The sequence below is a fragment of the Chelonoidis abingdonii genome, chromosome 2 (genome assembly GCF_003597395.2).
Source record: "Chelonoidis abingdonii isolate Lonesome George chromosome 2, CheloAbing_2.0, whole genome shotgun sequence".
Lineage (NCBI taxonomy): Eukaryota > Metazoa > Chordata > Testudines > Testudinidae > Chelonoidis > Chelonoidis abingdonii.
The window spans coordinates 95,582,757-95,605,852 of NC_133770.1; the positions used below are offsets into that span (position 1 = coordinate 95,582,757).

At 39.4% G+C, this 23,096-nt stretch overlaps 1 protein-coding gene across 1 annotated transcript in view; it reads right to left on the minus strand.

The window, feature by feature from the left end:
- The window catches only part of ELMO1 (engulfment and cell motility 1), a 472,781-nt gene that overhangs the window by 49,422 nt on the left and 400,263 nt on the right, over positions 1-23,096 (minus strand). The window contains exon 17 of the mRNA XM_032785439.2: positions 5,144-5,307. Within this exon, the coding sequence (XP_032641330.1) occupies positions 5,144-5,307 (164 nt within the window). The remainder of the gene's footprint in view (positions 1-5,143; positions 5,308-23,096) is intronic.

Sequence of the window (23,096 nt, forward strand, 5' to 3'; positions counted from 1 at the left end):
CAATATCGGAGTGCCGGACAGAGATAAATACCCTGTAATACTGAGAAGTATTATTATCCTAGTTTTTACAGATGGGGAAATTTGGCATGTGGAGATTACTGGGGAGATTTTCAAATGCACAAAGAAGTGACAGGTGCCCAATTCTCTCTGATTTTCAATGGGCCTTTGAAAATCATCCTCTAGCGACTTGAGCCCAGATCCTGTGCTTTTAGCACGATACCATCTCCCCTCCTGCCTGGTCAGCTTTCACCCTAGTGTCCTCAGCAGCAGTGGCCGCTATAAAATTGTTCTCTATCATATTCTTCCAGTGCTTTGTCCAAGCCCGATTTAATTTTCTTAAGCAACATGGCACCAAGTACTTCCTTTGCAAGACTATTCCAAAACTTAATTCATCTCACTGTCAGGAAGGCTTTCACTCTTACTACTTTCAGTTTATATAAAATGGGGTGGGCTGAGCAATTCTGTTAATGAAAATCAAATCTAGAGAGCAGTAACACAGAGGAACACAATTTTAAATATATTTTTGAAAAGTTTTTATCTTATGATTTCAGAGTAGCATAAAATCCAGTTGTGCATGGGGAAAGGACAAGATAGCAAGGAAAATATGAGGCAGGGATAAAACAGCTGATTGCATTTTTAGTTTCTACTACATTCCAGCAATTTTATAACCACAAGAGTTAGCGAGTTGGAAAGGATTAAATACTTGAGACAGCCAAATAATAAGGTATCACTAACTTTATGATTCTCCCCATTGGTCTCAGCACACCATCGGCTACTTGCTTTTAAAACACACCTCTTAGCTACTCATAGCTCACAAGATCTTTAGAAATTATTTTAATTTAAAAAAACAAAAACAAAAACAAACAGAGGGTTTTTAGTACCAATTTCATCAGTCTCTAACCCTGTACCTTTCCAACTCACAGCTCAGAATCCTTCCAATCGGCAAGTCACTTTTTCTAGAACTGCGTATTTTGTAGTCATTTAAATCATTATAACACAATAGAAAAGTAATTCCAAAGCACCTTTCATCTATTATATTGTATTCTCTCCTATTCATTAATGCTTCCTGAACAGGTATTATTGACACTTTCCAGCCTAGCAGAAAATTGTTAAAGATAAAAGAAAGGTATAAAACCCCAAATCCCTCCAAACGTTCCCCTCTGTGTTGCTGACTTACAAACAATCTGTCCCTTACAACTGCTTCATTAAACTCTCCTTAAGTCACTCCAGCCTCCTCTTAAAAATCATAATTTTACCTTTTATTCACCGCTCTACTGTTATTTAGTGTGCCAAAGATATGACCTAATGCTTTGCATAGCAACATGATCAGTAGAACTGGGTACACCAGGGGTGGATAAACTAAGGCCCGCGGGCCACATCTGGCTATTCAGACGTTTTAATCTGGCCCTCGAGCTCCAGCCAGGGAGTGGAGTTGAGGGCTTTCCCTTCCCTGCACATGCCGTGGCTCTCGGAAGCAGCAGCATGTCCTCCCTCAGGCTCCAACGTGTAGGGGCAGCCAGTGGGCTCCGCACGCTGCCCCTGCCCCAAGCATCGCCCCTGAAGCTCCCATTGTCTGGGAACCACGGCGAATGAGAGCTTCAGGGGTGCTCCCTGTGAACGGGGCAGCACGCAGAGCTACCTGGCCACGCCTCCATGTAGGAGATAGAGGGGGGACATACCGCTGCTTCCAGGAGCTGCTTGAGGTAAGCACTGCTCAGACCCTGAACTTCTGACCCCCTCCCATGCCCCAACCCCTGTCCCCAGCCTGCCCTCCGAACCCCTTAGTTCCAGCCCGGAGCACCCTTCTGCACCCCCAACTCCTCATCCCCACCCCAGAGCCCACACCCTGAGTTAGAGCCCTCACCCCCTCTGACACTCCAACTCCCAATTTTGTGAGTATTCATGCCTCCCCATACAATTTCCATACCCAGATGTGGCCCTCAGACCAAAAAGTTTGTCCACCCCTGGTGTACACTCTTCCATCTTCTTTTTTTCTTCTGCTAGTCTTAATCCTATCTATGTGGAGTCAGCACTTTTAGTCCTCCTTCTCCACTCCAGTCTGTCTTGAAGCAGTTCCTCGGAAACTCTGTGGCTAATCAAGTACTTTTATATGAAATTCATCCATCTAATTTTGGATCTTCCCAACCCTTCTCATATCCTCTGCTTCTAAATTTAACACCCTGTTTCCTATATAGTCTTCTGAACTTCTTTTCACATGCCCAAACCGTCTAAGCCTGAATTTCTCTCAGCTTTTCTTTAAATAATTCCACCATCACACCTCCCTCAATTCATTCATTTCAAACATAATTCAGCCTGCTAACTCCAAGCATCCATTTTAACTTTTCCACTGTATTCAAGATCTGCTCCTATCTCCTCCTCAGTTCCCAGTATTCAGAGTCATACAAAAATGGATTTTGTAGATCTTATTTTCAATTTGATAGGCACTCTCTTATCACAGATCACCTTGCTCACTTCCTTCCATTTAGTCCATGCCTTTCCTGTTCTGCTTATAAATTCCTTGTTGAGTTCATCATTATCCTTTACTATTGAACCTAGGTTCTTGAACGTCCGTACCTTTTGGTAATGGCTGGGCTCCCACACTTGGAATTCCATTGTTTTACTGCAAGGTATCAATGAATCTACTGACCACATAACCTGTTTTATTTCTGCTGATTTTCATGCCATTTCTTTCAAATACACACCTCTATTTTTCTAAATCTTCTTCACTTCCTCTTTGCTCTTTGCCACAAAAAACAACTCCAAAAAAAACATGCACTGGGGGGCCATTCTCTGGATGTCTTTTGTAAGTGCATCAAGCACCACCACAAAAAGGGGCTCAGGGCAGAGCCTTGATGTGCTCTGACTCTTACTCGTAACTATTTTATTTCTCCATTTGGCTTTTTAACTGTGGGTGCACCCTTCCATAATCATTCAAACACACCCTGTTTTCCCATGGATTTCCTGTTTTGACAGAACTGGAAGTAGATAAGACTTGAGCTCTGATGTCCCAATAACACTGTGACCTTAGGGAAACAAAATTCCTCCTTCCAAAACTGAGCTAATGCAATTATGTCAGTCTAAATTAATAATAATAATAATAATAATGCAACCATTCCCACTTCAAACTCAAATGAAAGTTGATTTGGAGCACAGTAAACCAAAAGTTTGAAGAGCTATAACTTCTGTATTTTATATGTGGGAACACCAGCAAAAAAGCTCCTTCATGCTAGGGCACTGAATAGTTACCATCCATTAGTCACATCCTACTACAGCTCTAAGTAAGGCTAGTGACGTTATATTCAGTTGTGAACAATTTCTTTCTAAGTATCTGCAATTCTTTAGGTCTCTGTAGAGAACCAAAACTACCTTCTCTGGCTTGTTCTCTCTTTTACACACAATGGATTCATGATTTTGTACTTATGTTATTAGTGGCATCTACACAATTTGTGAGTTCAGTACATGGAGCCAAATCACAGGGGAAACTAAAAGAGCACTTTCCCTTCACAATCAAGAATAAGTGATCAGAGATGCAATCAAAATGGAAACTCACAGAATTTAAATCACCATGAATACAGTCATGATTGTTTAAACAACTTTGTTATTTATTTCTTAAGCTTAACATTTGTCTTGGATCTGAAATGAGTTTCTTTAACATTTACACTGCTTTTAATTGTATCATGGAATGGATTCATTACATTTTGTGGATGCAGACTTTACACTGTGACAATGGCGAGCAACACTGATATTTGGAATCAGAGATCTTGCCCTGCACTAGCAAATTTCACCATGATAGGCAAGGCTCAAAGTGAATATAAATAGTTGACCTGTATCCCTGATAAATAATCGACTCACTGGGAAAGTGAGGAAATCAAGAAGCTTTGGGAACAGGTGTAGCACCACTAAGCTGCTTTGAATCTCTGAGTGTTACAAAAGAATGGCAAAGAACTGCTTTGAAGTGTAGGGATGCAAAGCATTTGTACTCCAGTTTTGAACTGATGCAAGACTACAGGTGATATCAATTCTAACTGAGGGCTAGGTCCTATCATTCTAATAATCTGAAGACATAAAAGCATCATTGTCTCTTTCATTCCAGTCACTGTTATTAAAGTTTGTAACTCTGCTTAGTTTATGCTTTCACCATTGTCCTGTCAGAGAAAGGCCCATGGAGTTTGCACCTAAACGTATTTTTGCAGATAAACTAAAACCAGAGTCTCATATATGAATCCTTTTGAACTCCAGAGTGATGGAACTGAAATACCTAATACAAATCCATCTTTACAGTTTCGTCCCATTCAACTTCAAATGCGGCCAACGTTTCATGAAATGTTGGTTTAAGATGATGGAACTCTCTCAGTTTCTCAGCTGATCATCTCAAAAGGTTTCTGCTAGTCTGGGTCAAAAGACATGAGATTTGAGCATCACTGAAGATGAACCTGCCCTGTGTCAATAGTTTGGCTTCATGCCCTACTCCAGTGCAAATGTCACTTCCAGGGCTCATCTTTAGGATTTTCACATATAAATGGAGATGAAGACATTTTGAGAAGCAGACATAAGCTATACTAGAGATGCAACCACTGATACATAGCATTAGACCATATGACATGAATATTACACTGAATATATGTTAACAAGAAATCACCTGGAAATAAGTAACTGTTTACCTTACTAACAAACATCAAAGATGTAACAAGCAAAGAAAAGATGACGCTATCATGCAAGCACTTTTTTATGGAGCCAATTTATACTGGCGCTATTGCTCTGGGCTATTTGCCTGGCTCAGAGAAGTGATATTTTGAATCTTTATGGGGCATTGGACAGAAGACAAAATTTCACCTTAAAAAAAAATAAATGTGCACACACAACCACACAAAGCATGGAAATGTCAAAGCATTATTTGCTGCATATAAGTCATGCTTGGCCCTATAGGGATTAGCTAAATCTGTTTTAACTGAACTCAAACAAACAGTTGAGATTCCCAGCAGAAGAAAGCATATGCTCTTCAATCAGACGCTATTCCACTGCTTTTGAGCAGTGCTCCCTGGACAATTTTTCCCCCGGATTCTCCCTGAACAGTTCACAAAAGTTATTCACATTTGTTAGTTCTTCCATGCAAGCAGTCACTTAGAGAGAGGAAAGTACTTACAGAATTGGACGAGACTGGAAATCTTCCTGGTTCATCCTCTCAGACTGACGGATTTTCAAAATTTCTGTGTAACTTAGATTCTGAAGTTTACTTTTGAACTGGTCCAGAGAACTAGGCTTGGTAGTGAGTGCTCTCATTATTTGCTCTTTCACCACCTGCATTACCTGTGGATGAAAGCAAGAAAGTATTATTTTTTTAACTCTTTGGTTTGGATTTCAAATAATATTCCAGTATATGTTGCAATTAGGTGGTGTGGGGAACAGGAGAATTTTAATAATTATCAGTAGTAATCACAAAGCAAATTTTGCACCATGGACTGCAAAGGCGTTAACCTCTAACTGGATGCCACATATAACAACAAGGGCTCAAATACACTACAATAAATAATCCTCTTGGGGGACTCACTTACAATACGGTTATCTGCTAATACTGTTAAAAAGCGATTCCTGTTTTCCAGTGTGAACGGGACTGTCACTGTCTTACAGTACCATGTTATACCCTTGGTTTGGCCAAGGCCATAGCATGGTTTGGCGACAACGGAGTAACAGAAGGTTGTGTCTCTTCTACATTAGAAGATGGAACTACATTGTAAGGGGAACCAACCAAATGGAATGCCCCAACACAATTTTTAATGTAGAAAATTGTATAGTCTGTAATAGGGTGACCAGTGCAAAAAATTGGGACGGGGGTAGGGGGTAATAGGCAACCATATAAGACAAAGCCCGAAATATCGGGACTGTCCCTATAAAAATGGGACATCTGGTCACCCTAGTGCGTCAAAGTCCTGAGACTGAATTTGCTCCCTTGTTTCTGCCAACTCAGCCCATGCTGTGGGGCCCCTTCAGAAAGTCTACGTGGAAACGGAATGCAACAGTGCAAACTGTTGGGGGTCTGGAGCTGGGTGGATAGCTCACAAAGCTGGAGAGCATCCATAAGAAGGGCTTTATGACACTCCTAGTGGAGTTTAAGCTGCCCTACCTAGCAGAGGGCAGTGTCAAAGTCTGATAACTGCAGTACTTTGCTCCATTCTGAATTGCATATGGGGAGGGGAGCATCTGATATATATATATACACACACACAGGTATAACTGATGTGTGATTATTATGTGCTTTTCTTTTCCATTCCAGTTTTCTCCCCCTTTGCCTTTCTCGAGACTTTGGTTCAACCACTCAAGTTTCAACCTCGGCCTAGAGGGTCACTGATTTTCATACTGTCTTAGGCACCCATTACTTATTCACAAGGAGTAGAGTAAATAGCGCAGGAAATGAAGTTAGTAACAAAAGAATATAAAATCAGGAGAGGGTGATCAATTTTCTAAGGTTGCTATAGGATTGCTTTTGAAGCAGTGCCATTAAAAATGCAGACTAAAGAATTAGAATGAAAGATGTCTGCACAACAGACAGATATCTGCATATTAACTATTTTGCTAGGAGAAAACTGTTGAGACACAGTTAACTTAGGGGACTTGTTTGGCACCAGTATCCATAAATATATATCACAGATTGATCTCTCTCTCGCTTGCTCTCTTTGCTTCTTTCCTCACTGCTGGTACAGATAACATACTTTGAAATGCTTATCAGATTCTGTCTTTAGGTGGAGTGGGGGGAAAAAAAACAGTTTATCAGACTTAAAAAGATTTTTCTCCCTCACAGCCAAGCCAGGCTGACAAGGAGGAGGAAATAGTAACATTCAGCCCAGATCAAAGCTGATCTGTGAAAGGAATTAAGATCTAGGAAAAAAGGATAGAAAATATTCTTGCATAGTTTTTTTCTTTTCTTTTATTCCTTCATCTTCACTAATATTTCTAAAAATGAAAGCTTGATCCCTTAGAAGACTACACATTCTGAAAACTTTTCTTTTCCCAAACGTGTGTACATTATTGTTTTAGTTTCGCTGCATCAACCTTGAAACTGTCATCATCTGAGCTGTGTTTTTGACATTCATTTCTTGAGATGCAACAATCCTTTTAGATATGAGCTATATACTCAGGACTGGTGCTTCCATTTAGGCAGCCTAGGCAATTGCTTAGGGCGCCAGGATTATTGCGGGGCGGCATTTTGCCGGGGCGGGGGGGCGGCAGGCGGCTCCGGTGGACCTGCCACAGTCGTGCCTGCGGAGGGTCCCCTGGTCCCGCAGCTCCAGTGGAGCTACTGCAGGCATTCCTGCGGATGGTCTGCTGCTTCCGCGGCTCCGGTGCAAGCTTCCGCCGGTCCTGTATATACTCATTCTAGTCTTGCTACCAGGTGCAGCAAATCAAAGCAATTAAAAAGAGATAAGAAAAGCTCTCTATTGCACAAACCGAACACTCTTGAGCTTTTTCCAACAATCCATTTCCAAAATATGATGCTGTTTTTCCCCCTCATAATTTTCTCTCTTCAATCAGGCACAAGTTTACATTTCCACATCTACTTCCAAAGGGTCATTTTCTGCTGTCCTTACTCAGAGGAGCACTTTACTTTGAGTATGAACTTGCAGAGTAATATACTACTCTTCATAAGTTTGGTAGACTCTGGCCCAAACAAAGTAGAGGGTCCTATCAATCAATCCACACCTTTTAATATCCCTATCATTGCGGTATTTGGGCTATATCTATAAGATTTTTTTTAAGGATAATTCATCAGGTAAAAATATCTAGGATTCTTTATTCCATGTTTCAGCAGCTGTTCTTTCACCACTTATAGGGATGTTTGCTTTCAGGTGGCTGCTGTCTGCAGTCCATCAGATAGATCTCTTCTAACTGGTTATTCTACTTAGCTTATTGGCAAGGGTGAGTGATTGATTTGGTTGCCTATTTCAAAGAGGATTTCTGCATGCTTTTAAACTGATCATTCAAAGGGAACAACTTTTCTCATTGGCTACATTCACAATATAGCAAACAGATTAGGCTAGTCCAAGTATTAAATATGCTATCCTTGTCTACTGATTACCCCAGAAATTAAATGTAAATGAGTATCCTATCATGATGTTTGAACACGAAGGGACTGATCCAAAGTTGCTGGGAATCCTGGCGGTGACTTCAATGGGCTTTGGATAGGCCCTAAAAGAGTTTCTGAAGTCTAATGAAAAAAATGTCCATAAAAGAATAGTCAGAAGCTGATGCTCTTAACGTAAGAAACAGGTGTACTGCTTATTCATAAACCCATATTAGACAGAAAAGGTTCCATCTGATTTCTGGTTCCATCTTTCTTTTTCTGTCTTGGCAGCAATTATAGCACCAGTGAAGGAAAACATGTCACCCCAGTTCAGTTTTTCCAATGAGCATGAATTTGGCCCTGGGTATCCCCTCTATTTATCTAGATTGTTATAGGTACATTTTCAAATGTAGATACTTAAAGTTAGGCACCTAAATAAGTGGCCTGATTCTCAAAGAGGCAGAGCACCCCCAATTTCCACTGAAGTGGAGTGCTCAGCACCTCAGAAAATCAAACCATTAATTTAGATGCTAATGTTGCAAACATTTGCACACATGCTTAACTTTAAGACTATGAGTGATCCCTGTATTTGCAGTAGCTGTTATAATGCAAATAATGTGTGTGTTTTCCAGTGTTATAATCTTGGAAGCTAACCAGAGGAGAATTGTTAAAGAACGATACAGTCCTCTTTGTGACACCTTTTCCCCCCCATCAGCCCAAGATGGCAGAGTCAACAAGCATGCCTTAAAAACTAGTGCATGACAGAGCTAAGCCACTGAGGCCATCTTATTTTTAGTGTTAGTTGCGGAATGGTATTTAACAAGTCAAGCTAAGTGCTGCAGCTCTTAGTTGAGTCATCTCCCTAGCATTGGGAACCACTGCCAAGAACTTCTTATCTGCTGAAAATCTCTAAAGTTGAGTTGCTAGCTCTTGATTACTGCTGCTTGGGAGATCAATTGCTCTAAGCTTAGGATCAACACATTTAAAAATTGACCTTACAGGTGTAATTAAAGGAACTGTTTCCTCAGTATTTCTTAGGATATATCTACACTACTAGACCTATAGCGACACAGCTGCAGCCTCACCACTATAGCACTGAGGTGCAGACACTTACTACAATGATAGAAGGAGTTTTTCCATTGCTGTAGTAAATCCACCCCCTTGAGAGGAGCAGTTAGGCTGATGGAAGAATTCTTCCATTGACCTAGCAATGTCTACACTGGGGCTTAGGTTGGGTTTAACTACGTCCCTTGCGTGTGAATTTTCCACGCCTCTGAGCAACATAGCCAGGCCGACCTAAGTTTTAAGTGTACACCAGGCCTCCATGTTGTTAAACATAAATGTTATATATGGTGATTGCAAATGCATTATATATATTTTTACCATATGATATATGCAGGATTAGATTTTGAGGGGGAACATTTTCTCCATTTTGTATCCTTTTTGTTGGATTTTTTCTAGACTGATGCCCTGTTATGCGGTGAGGCAGAACTATGAGTTGGGCAGTTTGCTAAAGTTGGTCAGCTTAACTGAGAATATTCAAAGAGTTAGAGTGGTAAAAAATTACATATATTTTTTGTTGTGGAGCACAGTGACTTAAACCCAACTTACTTGTCTGGAATGAGATGGCCGTACCTTTCATGTCTATCGAATCTAACCTATCTACTGGATTTCTAAGTTGGCCATTACTATGTTATCTAACTTCATACACAACTTTTTAGATAGCTCTCAACATATCCTTGTTTGACCTCATTTCTGTAAAGTTACATTTTGATTAATTCTATCTTCCCACCACTCCTATCTTTTTCTCTTTTGTTCTCTCTTATCTCTTGGCATCGGAATTTATTTCTATGCAAAATAAAAACAATCCCATTCAAGCAGGTAGATCAGAAATCTGACTTTATAGTAAGGGCTTGTTTACACAACCCCACAGGGCAGACTACGGAAGTATGCGTTGCAGTATGCACTGATGCGTTGCACTGTAACTGCCCCCACGTAGACCCTGCTAGCATGAACTAAAAGGTACCTAGTTTGTGTTAACACAGTCCTGGTTGAAACAAGTCATTTAAATATCAACACTTAACTATTTCAGCACCTACTGTTTTAACAGCAACATCCAGCATCAATGCATCAGCACATGTGGTAGTTGTAGAGATGGGATGGCGGGGGGGATAGCGGGGAGGAGGTGATAGCTTCCCTAAATCAGTTTTTGTAAGAGTGCAATGCCATAGCCTCAGAGTTCTTCAAGGCTGATCTCTCTCTGCTCAAATCTCAGCTTCAGGATTCATTCCCCAAATGAATTTCTTGTCCTCTGCCCAGGAGGAGAGTAAAGATTTGGGGTAAGGAATGAGCATCTGTTAGTCTCCTTTTCTATGCCTACCCTGGACAGGGAGTGGTGAGGAAAGATATGAGCTTGAACACGAGGTAATGAGAACAACTGTTTTGCCTTTCAGCTCCTAGGGGCCATTTCTGAGGATGCTAAGCAGTAGTCTCCCCTTCCTGCTTTTTCAGTCTCTCTCTGGTTTTATCACTCACCAGTGACAGATTCTTCCCAGCAATATGAGGAGTCAGACTGGACAGAGTGGCTGGGGATAGGAGAAGTGAGACTGTCACTTATCAGAGATCTGTGGAAGTGGGGGGAAATGACCAACTACATTTCTCTTCAGATGCGGGCAGGTGGGAAAAGAGGCTCCGTGGCCTAAGCACTATGCAGAAGATTATTTTGAGAATGAAGCCAGGAGGGAGTTGGAACTTAGGTATTCCTGGTGGAAGTAAAGTGGATAGCTTTGCCATTGCTATGTCTGGGTGTTCTGTAAATACAGTTCAGAGGAAATGGATCATTAATTGCTGCACTAGACTCATTATATCCCTGACCTACAGCACATCTGTAGGCAAAGGAAATAGTCTGCTGGGAACTAAACACGTGGCTTGGTTTTACATTTCATTTCAGGAGTATGATCTACTGACTGCACTGACACATTTTTCTTGGTGAACGCATATCTGTACCAGTTATCTTGGAGACCTCCAATCTACTTATAACATTCTTTGGGGATTTTTTGGTTGACTGAAGTCAGAAATAGAAGCAGAGGTCTGGACTCTGAGGAACAGCAGCTTGAATTTGACACAGTAAATGACAAAAATACAGCAAAAGATTTCTAGGAAAGAAGTGATGTGGCTGGAGAGATAGGAAAGGAATATGACTTCAGTAGTGGCACATTCAATAGATTGGAAGAGGCAAGATAGGAAGAAAGAAGGCTGGAAAGAAGGGTATAGCTATGAAGAAGAAGGATGGGCAGGGCGGGGACTGGGGTGTAGAAGGATGGAATGTTGTTATTGCAGCAAACCTGTTATATCCAGTCTTATCAGCACTAGCAGAGAGCACAGCCTGCTAATTCAGCAGACCTTGATGTTAATTATAGAGAAAGACCAGAGGCATAGTTTGGTGACAACAGCACGTGGCCAGGTTTATTGCCCTCAAGAGACACTCCTAATGACTTGCAGAATTTGCACAAGTACGTTAACAACATGGCTAGGAGCAGCTCAGACAGCAGCAGCAGTCTTTGCTGTCCCCTCGGCCACACAAAAGGTTAAGGCAAGGTCTCCTGACATATATAGATTAAGACGAACAACTAGAACAAACAATTTCCATACCACCTTACATGTTTTATGACATCTGTTTCTTACTTCCCCTTGTACCTTTTTTCCTGGTATTTCACACAAACCATCCCTATTCATTATTCTGTCAAACCTCTATCTTGTGCTAGATTGGAGTGTATTTGTATTGGCATTCTGGAACGTATTTATGCAACTATTTAGTGACTAGTACTTTCTAGGAGTACTTATGTTTTATCAACGCTAGCAGCATCTTTGCCAAGTTTATGTATCCCACAGTGAACTTTAATACATGGCCTGACTTTCATTCACAGCCTCTGTTTCAGACGTAAGGTTTTGTACCAGGACTAGTGATCCAGGCTCTCTCTTTACTACGAGGGGTTTTAGCAGTATGGATTAGCAAAATAAAGATGGAATCTGGTTTATATTAAAAGAGAAAGAAGCAAAAGCACCTATGAAAGATCAGATAGGGTGGGAGAAGGGTCAACGATATGAGAGACTGTGAACCTGGGAGACAGTACTACAATGGAGTTTCAACAATGACAGATCAGGAAAGCAGAGGAGAAGGATCTGAAGAAGAGATAATGGAAGAAGATCAAAGGAAAGGAAACAGAAGGGACAAAAGGAGGAGTAAAGGAAGGGGTAAAGAGTAAAGCGTGAGAGTCAGGAGACATCCAGTAGAAGGGAAATATCAACAGAGACTGGGATGAAGGAGGAAAGAGTGGAACTAATGGTGGAGAAGGGAGAAATGAAAAGAGGTGTTTAAGAATGTGTGAAATGCAGGACGAATGAGACTAGGAAAAGGACTTGAGAAGAAAGTCATCAGCAGAAATCTTGCAAGAACTAATCATGTGAGTTTTCATGCATTTTGGTTCAAAAACTGTGAGAACAGCTCTCAACATTTTGACAGAATTGAATCTGGCCTCAAAACTCTCATCTAAACAATGTGAATCATCCAAACAACACTTCCTGAGTCCATCTCTGATTTAAACAGGAACTACTGAGGAAGTGAGAAGCATCTTTCTTTACATTTAATATGTACAGGAGATGAATATTTGCACCAAAAATGAGACTTAAATTGGTCTCCTTTCTGTTCATCATGCCCCTGGAGCAAGTGAGGCATGAGATGACTCCTGAATGACAAAGCCTTTCTGCCCAAGTAAAATGATGTGCAAAGTTAATATGATGGTCTCTGTAAACTCGCTTGTTAGTTAATTGAAATCTTAGTTCAACCAAGATTATATTATTTCTCTCAGTATCTGACAAAGTCCCCTGGCAAAATAAAACATGCACAAATCATTTGTGGGTGGCATTTAATCCAGGGCTTTTTAGTAACAAAATGTGCTTAGCTCCTCAAACAAGTTTTCAAGGAGGGAGAGGAGATGGAAAAGGGAGGGGGGAGGGGAGAGAATGTCTACACTTTAATTTTTAATCATGTTTTAACATGTGATAATTAACATGCTGTAAATTCCAATGGAGACAGGAAACAAATATTTAGGTTAAACGTGACTAGAAACAAATATTTATGTCCTAGAACAAGTATTTGTGTGGTGCCTGCATCACAATTTACAACTCTCTTAGTAACATAATAATTAATATATGTTCAAACAGGACTAAAAGTTCAGCTATAGATTTGTGTACTCACAGATTGCTAGTATTAGGGAGGGATAGGGAGGAATAGGCAAATTTTTAAATCCATAATATCCTATGTTAACTTAATACAAAAAATAGATACCAAAACAAGTTAAATTAAAATTACAGGACTGGTACTGCTCTAAATTACACTAGTTTATACCCCAAGCAACTACTGAATACAACTGTTTAGAAAACAGAATTTCCATCCCATGTGAAAATCTGATATTTTAACTTTTGTTTTTGCCTGAAATGGGATGCAAAGTTGAAATACTGAACATTCTCGAGGAATGAAAAGATCCAATAAAAATTTGTTTTGGGAATGTCAAAATGAAAAATTTTAAAAGTTTCAACTGAAATGAAATGTTTCATTCCAAATTGTCAGCATTTTAGACATTTCCAGATATCTAAATTATGATTAGAAACAAAGCATTTCAATTCAAATTTTCTCATTAGAATCAGAAAACATAATGAAAATGGACATTTTTCACACTATTACAAAACTCTGTATTTCATCAGGAAACCTTTTTGATAAAATAATTTTGATCAGCTCTGTTAATGAAATGCAGATACTCTGGGTTTAACATTGGCATAACTGAGAGCAGTACCAAAGCAGGAATTTCAAATTAAATGCTCACATTTCAGCTTTAATTTACACGAACGAGAGAAAAATGACAAAGATATGGCTCAAAGATGAGCTGGCAGCTCTTTTTAAATTTCCTGACCTTTGTTAATATGCATCATGGCTTTAACATTTAAAAAAAAAATTCTTACATTAAAAAGAGGAAATCTTCACAGTACATAATAAAGTGTACCTTGCATACTTTACTAGAGTAATGGAATTGTGCCTTTGGATTGAGTCCTTTGTTCTGTGTACATACGTACAAGCCTTTGTGAAGAAACACAGCAGGCGAAATCATCAGCTGATGTAATTTGGTATAGTTCTGTTGAATTCAATGATGCGATGGCAATTTCCATTAGCTGAGGATCTGCCCAAGGTTTGCAAACTACAGAGTCAGGCATTTGCAAAGGTGTGCTATTTATCTGGGTAAATTTGTATTTTATTATGCATCACATTTTCTAATGAGTAAGCAATAATAATTCTTAGGTAAACTCCTATTTTTATATTCAGATCACTGAAGAAAACAATGAGCTAAAAAACTTGTCTACAGAGTACCAATTCCTTAGCACTCTTTCAATTAACAGTTGAATGTTTTAAGTGATAGGTGCATCAATGATATCAAAAAGGTCTATTCAGTGCTGGAAGAATTAAAAAATAGTCATAAGAATTAATTAAACCATTTATAAAATATATGAAGCAGTGAATAGAGCAAACCCATTCTGACTAGTCAGATCTTAACTGTGTCTAGAAAAGCTATTATTATCTGTTGTATAAATCCTTCCAAGTTCACAAATTACTGACCTGGCAGATCGTAATAAGTGTCTCCAAGGCTGGTAGAGCCAAAACTCTGATTTCAGTTGTTGCACATGTGAAATTAAGCCTCTATGCTAAAAATCTTTAGGAAATTATTTTAATTGAGAAAAAATCCTAACAAATAATGATAACACTTCTCTCTGGGGTAGGGACCACCCTTTTTTTTTTTTTTTTTTACTTTGTAGCTGTGCAGAGTCTAGCACAATGAGGTTCCTGTTCCCCGACTGGAATGTTCAAGCACTACTGTGTAACACAAATAATAAATGACAACAATGCACATTAATTATTTTGCCCCTTTGTATTAAAGAATTTAAAACAGGAACACAGAAAGCAAAGCCTGTGAGGCTATTCTTACAAGAAAAAATATGGTAACAAAATTGCCATATTCTGCTACAAAACCTGCATGAGATTTCATCGTTTAAGCTGTGAGTTTTTGATTGTTGGGAAGAGGTGGGGGACTTCTCTCACATCAAAGAGAAGTCCCTTGAAGCCCATAGATAGCATAGGAGAATTAAGTACTCCCAGCAGTAAATACCATTGATTTATCATACAGTTAATGCTGGTGTAATTGCCTGGCATCAATACTCAAGGGAATGCAAGTGCTTTAGTCTGATTGCCAAAATAATCTGTCATAGCAGTTAGGGACGGAACAGATCTATTAGATCATCAAGTCTACTGACTTCAAGGACGGATACATTTACCCCAGCAGAGAGCATATCAGATAATAAATCTGATGTTATGGGCAATCTTGATCAAAAGGGCAAGAAGCAGCAATAATTTTTCATCTGGTCCCTGCCTCCCCCTGGCAAGCCCCCTCACTGACTTACTTCCATTCAAGCGGAGAGTATCTGAAACCTTCCCCGCAGCCCCTACTCCTACAATCTAAGGCCAGATCTTGAGGCTTTTTTTTTTTTTTTAAACTCTTACTCACATAAAACTCCTGCTGAAGTCAATGGGAATTTTACCAAAGAAAAACTGAGGAAAAATTTCAGAATTTGGACTAAAATGAATTAATTTTCCACAAGGATTTACCCTTCTGCTCTCATCCCCAGCATTCTAGTCTTGGTTGACAACTTCTTCAAATGCAGTTCCGTCCTGGAACCAGTTATCATGGTGAGTTCTAAACAGCGGGACAGAGGAGTTTATAATCTCAGTGATGAAAGACCTTTAGCTATGGTAACAGGAATGGCATCACTGCAACAAAATCAACTTATTCCATGTTGTAAATCTTGACACCTAATAAGTCTGCAGTCTTTCATTCCAATAACTTGGGGCTACTTGCTGTGTGTGTCTTGAGACAGGGAAAATCTTTTCAGGATTCATTGCAAGCCATTTGTTTTCCTTTAAAAGGATAATGTCAACCTCTGTAGGCTCTAAAATGTAGCAAATTAAAAATAATCAGTCTCATTTGGAAGTTCCCCTCAGATGTAATTAAGCAAAGTTATATATCAGGATTTGCTTTTATTAACTGTCGTGGGTTCACACCAATTCAAACACCACAGGTTGTGCTACAGTGAACATGTCCCATGTGCGCATACATAGTTCAGTATTTCTGTATGGGGTGGTGTGCAAGTGGAGTCAAATGAACTGAAATGCTATTGCTCTTCCTACAGATTCTTAACTGTGTTGTGAAACCTGAGTACAATCGAGAGTATGGCATACAGTGAAGCCAATGGGCTCCATTGAGCAGTTCTACTGTCTGAAACCTGGTCTACACTGTGGGGGAAGAAGGGGGGGAAAGAGATCTAAGTTACACAACTTCAGCTACGTGAACAACATTGTTGTAGTCAACGTACTTAGACTTACCGGGGTGTGTTCACTGCGGTAAGTCGACTGTAGCCACTCCCCCGTCGACTCTGCTTGCGCCTCGCGCAGTGGTGGAGTACAGGAGTCAACGGGAGAGCATTTGGGGGTCGATTTATCGCGTCTAGACTAGACACGATAAATCAATCCCCGCTGGATCGATCGCTACCCACCGATCTGGCGGGTAGTGAAGATATACCCTGACTGTTAAAGAGAAGGGCAAGGGGAATTCATATGGGATGGGATTGGAGTAAGCAATGCTTCTTGGAATGCACTGAAGCTGGCCTGCAGAAAGCGTGTATGTTCTGTACATTTGACCACACAATATATCGGAATGCGAAATGACAGACATTTTTACAAATACCAGGTTTTAACACCTCACCCTGCATCAAAACTAGGGCTGTCAAGCAATTAAAAAAATGAATCACGATTAATCAATCACACTGATAAACATGATAGAATACAATTTATTTAAATATTTTGGATTTTTTCTAGATTTTCAAATATATTGATTTCAATTACAACACAGAATACAAAGTGTACAGTGCTCACTTTATTTTGGATTAAAATATTTGCACTGTAAAAAACAAAAGGAATAGTACATTTTAATTCACCTAATACAAGTACTGTAGTGCAATCTCTTTATCATGAAAGTTGAACTTACGAATATAGAATTATGTACAAAAAATAACTGCATTCAAAAACAACAATGTAAAACTTTAGAACCTACAAGTTCACTCAGTCCTACTTCAGCCAGTTCCTCAGACAAACAGGTTTGTTTACATTTACAAGAGATCATGCTGCCCGCTTCTTGTTTACAATGTCCCCTGAAAGTGAGAATAGGCGTTTGCATGGCACTGTTGCAGCCGGCATCACAAGATATTTATGTGCCAGACGTGCTAAAGATTCATATGTCCCTTCATGTTTTAACTTCCATGCTTGAAGACGACATGTGTCCATGCTGATGACGGGTTCTGTTTCATGATGATCCAAAGCAGAGCAGACCGACGCATGTTCATTTTCATTATCTGAGTCAGATGCCACCAGCAGAAGGTTGATTTTCTTTTTTGGTGATTCGGGCTATGTAATTTCCGCATCAGAGTGTTCCTCTCTTAAGACTTCTAAAAGCATGCTCCACACCTCGTCCCTCTCTGATTCTGGAAGGCACTTCAGTTTCTTAAACTTTGGGTCGAGTGCTGTAGCTATTTTTAGAAATCTCACATTGGTACCTTCTTTGCATTTTGTCAAATCTGCCATGAAAGTGTTCTTAAAACGAACAACATGTGCTGGGTCATTATCTGAGACTGCTATAACATGAAATATATGGCAGAATGCAGATAAAACAGAAGACATACAATTCTCCCCCAAAGAGTTCAGTCACAAATTTAATTAGTGTATTATTTTTTTAACGAGCATCATCAGCATGGAAGCATGTCCTCTGGAATGCTGGCTGAAGCATGAAGGGGCATATGAATGTTTAGCATATCTGGGATGTAAGTACCTTGCAATGCCAGCTACAAATGTGCTATGTGAATGCCTGCTCTCAGTTTCAGGTGACATTGTAAATAAGAAGCAGTCAGCAATATCTCCTGTATATGTAAACAAACTTGCTTGTCTTAGCAATTGGCTGAACAAAAATTAGGACTGAATGGACTGAATGAACTGAAAAGGCTCTGAAGTTTTACATCGTTTTGTTTTTGAATGCAGTTACGTAACAAAAAAAAAATCTAAATTTGTAAGTTACACTTTCACGATAAAGAGATTGCACTACAGTACTTGTATGAGGTGAATTAAAAAATACTATTTCTTTTGTTTATCATTTTTACAGTTCAAATATTTGTAACAAAAAATATAAAGTGAGCATTGTGCACTTTGTATTCTACATTGTAATAAAAATCAATAAATTTGAAAAGAGAAAAATATCCAAAACTATTTAATAAATTTCATTTAGTATTCTATTGTTTAACACTGCGATTAATCGTGAGAAATTTTTTTAATTGCAGTTAATTTTTTTGAGTTAATTGCATGAGTTAACTGCGATTAATTGACAGCCCTAATCAATACACAACAATCAAACCAAAAACTGAGGAGATCGTGGCAGATAAAAAATGTCATCTGTTTGTTTTGTATCTCTGTTCTTCATTGAAAAACTTAGACTTTTTTAACCATTTGTAGTTCTGATTCCTTCCAGAAAAGTGGAGTGGCACAGATTTGTATTTGAATGTCCCTCCCCCGACCCAATGCAAACGTGTGTGAACGCAGACATGGATACGTACACACACCAGTTCATATTTACTATGGTAGTCGTTTTATGATCAGTAACACACTACTTTTTATCGCCTTCTGTTTCTTCCTTTGCATATTGGGCTCTCTCTGCTTTCTCTTTCTGGAATTATGAAGTGTCCCCAAGAGCATACTGGGTAATACCAAATACCACAACGCAAACCATGCACTGAGACACATCACGTTATATTTCAAGGATGACACAGGCAGGGGAAACCCTTATAAGTATGGTATTATAGTACTGGGAAAAAATATAAAAAAGCATTGCAATACAGTGTGTGGCAGCTGTGAACTGGGAAAAAAGCCAGAAAACACAGCAGAGAAGGGGAGGCAGAGTTGCATTGGTTGTTTCCATAGAACAATGAGATAAGAAGCCAGAAGAGAAGGGAAGCTGGGGGAAACAGTTGTCTGAAGAGCAGGGGGAACCAGATCTCACAGCTTCACCTGCTCTGCTTTAAGGAAGAGTTGCCGGCAGCTGTTAAGAGGAAGAGCAACATCTCATGTCATTTCACCTGCCATCAACATCCACGTCAAGGAGCCCAATCTGCTGAAGACTGACTCTAGTTTGCCTATCAACCGTCTGCTCCCCAGGAAATCATGTATTTTGGGAGAAAAGGGCTCAATATGTGTGTGCACTCTGACTGATGTGATGGATCTCAGTACTTTATGAGAGACAATAAAAAAATAGGATTAATTATTTTAGAGACTGAAAGAACACAAAATGAATTAATCCACAGCTTTTGGTTTATCAGTCCTGCAAAGAGGCTTAATAAAGTTTCCTTCTCCTGTGGCACATCATTAATCATTGCCAAACTAAACATGATCTCAGCATGGTTGGTGGTGCAGCTCACTGCCAAAACCTAACAAACAAACAAGAATGATGGTTGTCAGAGACACAGCATGCAGAGAAGGGTAGACAGTGAATTCAGGATTATGTTTTTACTTTGATGGAAGGTAAAAGGCTGCTGCTGCTGCTGCTTAAGGCAATACAGCTGACATCAATTTCCAGATCCTACATGAAAAATAAAGGACTCAAGTATTTTTTGCACTTGTTAGATACAGGGAATTTTATTTAACCCAGGTGAAATTCTGCTTGATGCCCCATATGTAAATCCTGTAAAAGGGCACTGCTGGTGGAAGCTATGGGCAGACCAGACACAAAGGGGTCTCAGCATCCTCTGCACTGTGCAGAGTAAGTATGATCTCAAGGTTAATGCATTAGATTGGGATTCAGGAGCTCTGAGTTCAATTCCTGCCTCTGCCACAGACTCCCTCTTTGATGCTGGGCAAGGCTCTTAAACTTAAGTCACCAACTCAGATGCCTTAAGTCCCCATCTGTATATTGGGAACAATCATCCTTCCTTTCTCCCACCTATTGTCTGTCATGCCTGTTTAGGCTGTCACCCTTTCAAGGCTGGGACTGTCTTTCATGATGTGTATGAACAATGACTAGCACAATGGGGCCCTGATCTTGATTGCAGCCTCTAAGATGTACGATAATACAAATAATTCATTATAATAAATAGTCCCTGAGGAGATCTCCATGCCAGCTGTGCATAGGACAGTGAAGATCATGGGACTAGGGTAAGGGGCCATGGGATCCATGACAATAATATAATGATCTTAATTCTCCACCAAAACTGTTGAGAGAGAAGCTGTGTTGCTTTCTGCTCCTAGAACTGAGGAGGTATTTCTTCATTACAGCTACGATGTATTCATCAGCATAAAGGCCAATTATCTGGGCTCCATAGAGTGAAGTGACTTTTTCACTTAGTGAATTTGGTATGTTTGACTGAGGTAAATGTGACTCAATTGTGGACATAATTTTAACAAAAAGGCAATATGTTGTGAGCTTGCATCACTTGTGAATTTCTGACTCAGAGGTCTGGTAATAACAAAACGGCTACTATTCATAGTTCTGTTCTGTCTTTGTGACCTTGTGAAAGTCACTTGCAGCCACTGTGCTATGTTTAACCCATCTGTAGAATGGGTATAATAATATTTACCATATCTAACCCACAGTAGTACTGTAAGACTCACTCAGTGTTCATAAAGCACTTTGAGATCATCAGATGCAAAGGACTATGTAGATTTGAACTAATATTTTGCTTTTGTTCCAATTTTAGAAGCCGTCAGATTGGACTCCAGGAAAAGAAAAGCTCTTCAGGAAATCAACAAACTATGCTAATGAAAATCCATGGGCAACACAGTATCCTTCTTAAAAGGTATAGAAATACTGGCATGAAATTACAAAGGTGACAAGGATAGTTAGCAGTTTGAAACTTTCCACATAAAATCGACAGCAGTAGGGACTTTGCTATTGCTGTTGATTGCATGTAGAAGGCACTCGGACACTAAAGAAATAGGTGGCAAAATAAAACCCAAAGACAGATGCCTGATAATTAAAATCTGTGTATTGATTGTTTAAAAATCAAATAGAGAAGTATAACTATACATATCTAGAAAAAGATACAGGCCCAGATTTTCAGAAGTGACTATTGATTTGGGATTCTTTGATTTTTGGGTTTCTAACTGGACACCTCTTAAATGAGTTTGGTTTTCAGAAAGTGCAAAGCTCCTACCCTCTTAAAATCTGGCCCTTTCTATGCATCTCAAGTTAACTACTCCAAAACACAGGTACCCAAAATAACTAGTCACTTTTTAAAATGTAGGCAACAGTATAAATAGATCCCTCCTACTAATATCATCTTCAAACACTGGCAGAGTGGGCAGCACAACGAGTTTGGAGTTTAGACAGCACTCCATTATTATTTCTTTAAAGTACAATATTTTAACATATATGGTGGGATGTGCAAAATGTTATGATTAATTAGAAAAACTTTCCTGGACCAGAAATGCACATATTGGTTTCCTCTGAAAGGAGACTACTAAAAGGAAGGAAAGCCAATGAATACTTAGACTTTAATAACATTGTCCTATCAACTCCTATAAGTTAAATAGCCTAGCGGCCATATGGAAAGCAGCCCCTGAGAGCATTAAATCTTAGTCACGGATAGCTATGCTGAAAAAGATGAATGATGAAAAGAAAACTATTGCACTAATAGGGCCAACTCTTCATTAGGGGCAGAATAGTTTCCAATGGTTGCAAACAAAAAGGGCAGATTTAAGACATTGCTCAAACAAAGATAAGAAAAGCTCCATCATAACAGACTTCACTTATAGAGCAATGTGAGCATTACCTTTATGGACAGAATGAGGAACAGCACTGCTTGACTTGCTGGCAAGCAACTTTGCTCCAGTGCTGTTTAAGTTACACACAGTCCAGATTTTTTCTCTATATGTATTAACATGCAGCAAGAGCAGAATTCTCAAGTTTTCATGGACACCCACATCGAGGCCTCCTTGACAGTGCTCGACTGGTATAAGGACCAAGCAACCTTATTATAACTCAGTGTCATTTTTTAGGGCCAGCTAATTAGAGAAACAATGGGGCAAATTGATCCCTGGCATAATTCCACTAAGTCAACTGAGTCACATTGGGGAATAATTCGATTTCATCTTCAGAATCTAAGGAAGTCTTCTTCCCAACTTACATCCCTAAAAAAATAAAATAAAAATAAAAATTAAAAAAATTAAAAAAAAAACCTGAGGAGAGAAAAAGATGACAAGCCTGACTCAACAATGCACATAGCTAACTGTAAGCTTCTGGGCGGTCCCACTGAAGCCAATGTTAGAGTTAGGCATGTGCATATGTACTGTGATGAATCAGGATCCCAGTCACTTCACAGTTCAAGAATCTCCATATCTTGATGAAGATGAAGAACAATGATCAGTCAATTGAGCTAACACATCTGATTGCACTGTAATAAGGAGCCACAAACAATTTGTGAAGAAGGGATTCAAGCTGACTACTGGTATTCTCTGTGTTGTACATTCCTAGATATTCCATCACTCTCACTAGCAGGTTAAGGAAGTGAAATGTATCAGGAAAACATAGCCAAAAACAGTTGAGAATTTCTTCAGAAACAAATCTAACAGCTTTAGAAAATAAGCTGCTTCTACCTTAGAAATATTTTGTGTTCATTAAACATACACACATACACACACAGAGTACAATGCGTTATTAAAATGGAACCCTCTCTGTATAAGCCATTTCCATTTACAATCTCCTTTTCAAAGACAAGGAAAACTGAACATTTGGAAAATATTTTAAAATATGGAATTCATAGGGTGGGATGCTAACAGAGAAGCCATAGATTCAATGTCAGGGCTTGGTCTCTCTCTTCGTTACCAATAGCTCTGGTTCTGTAATTA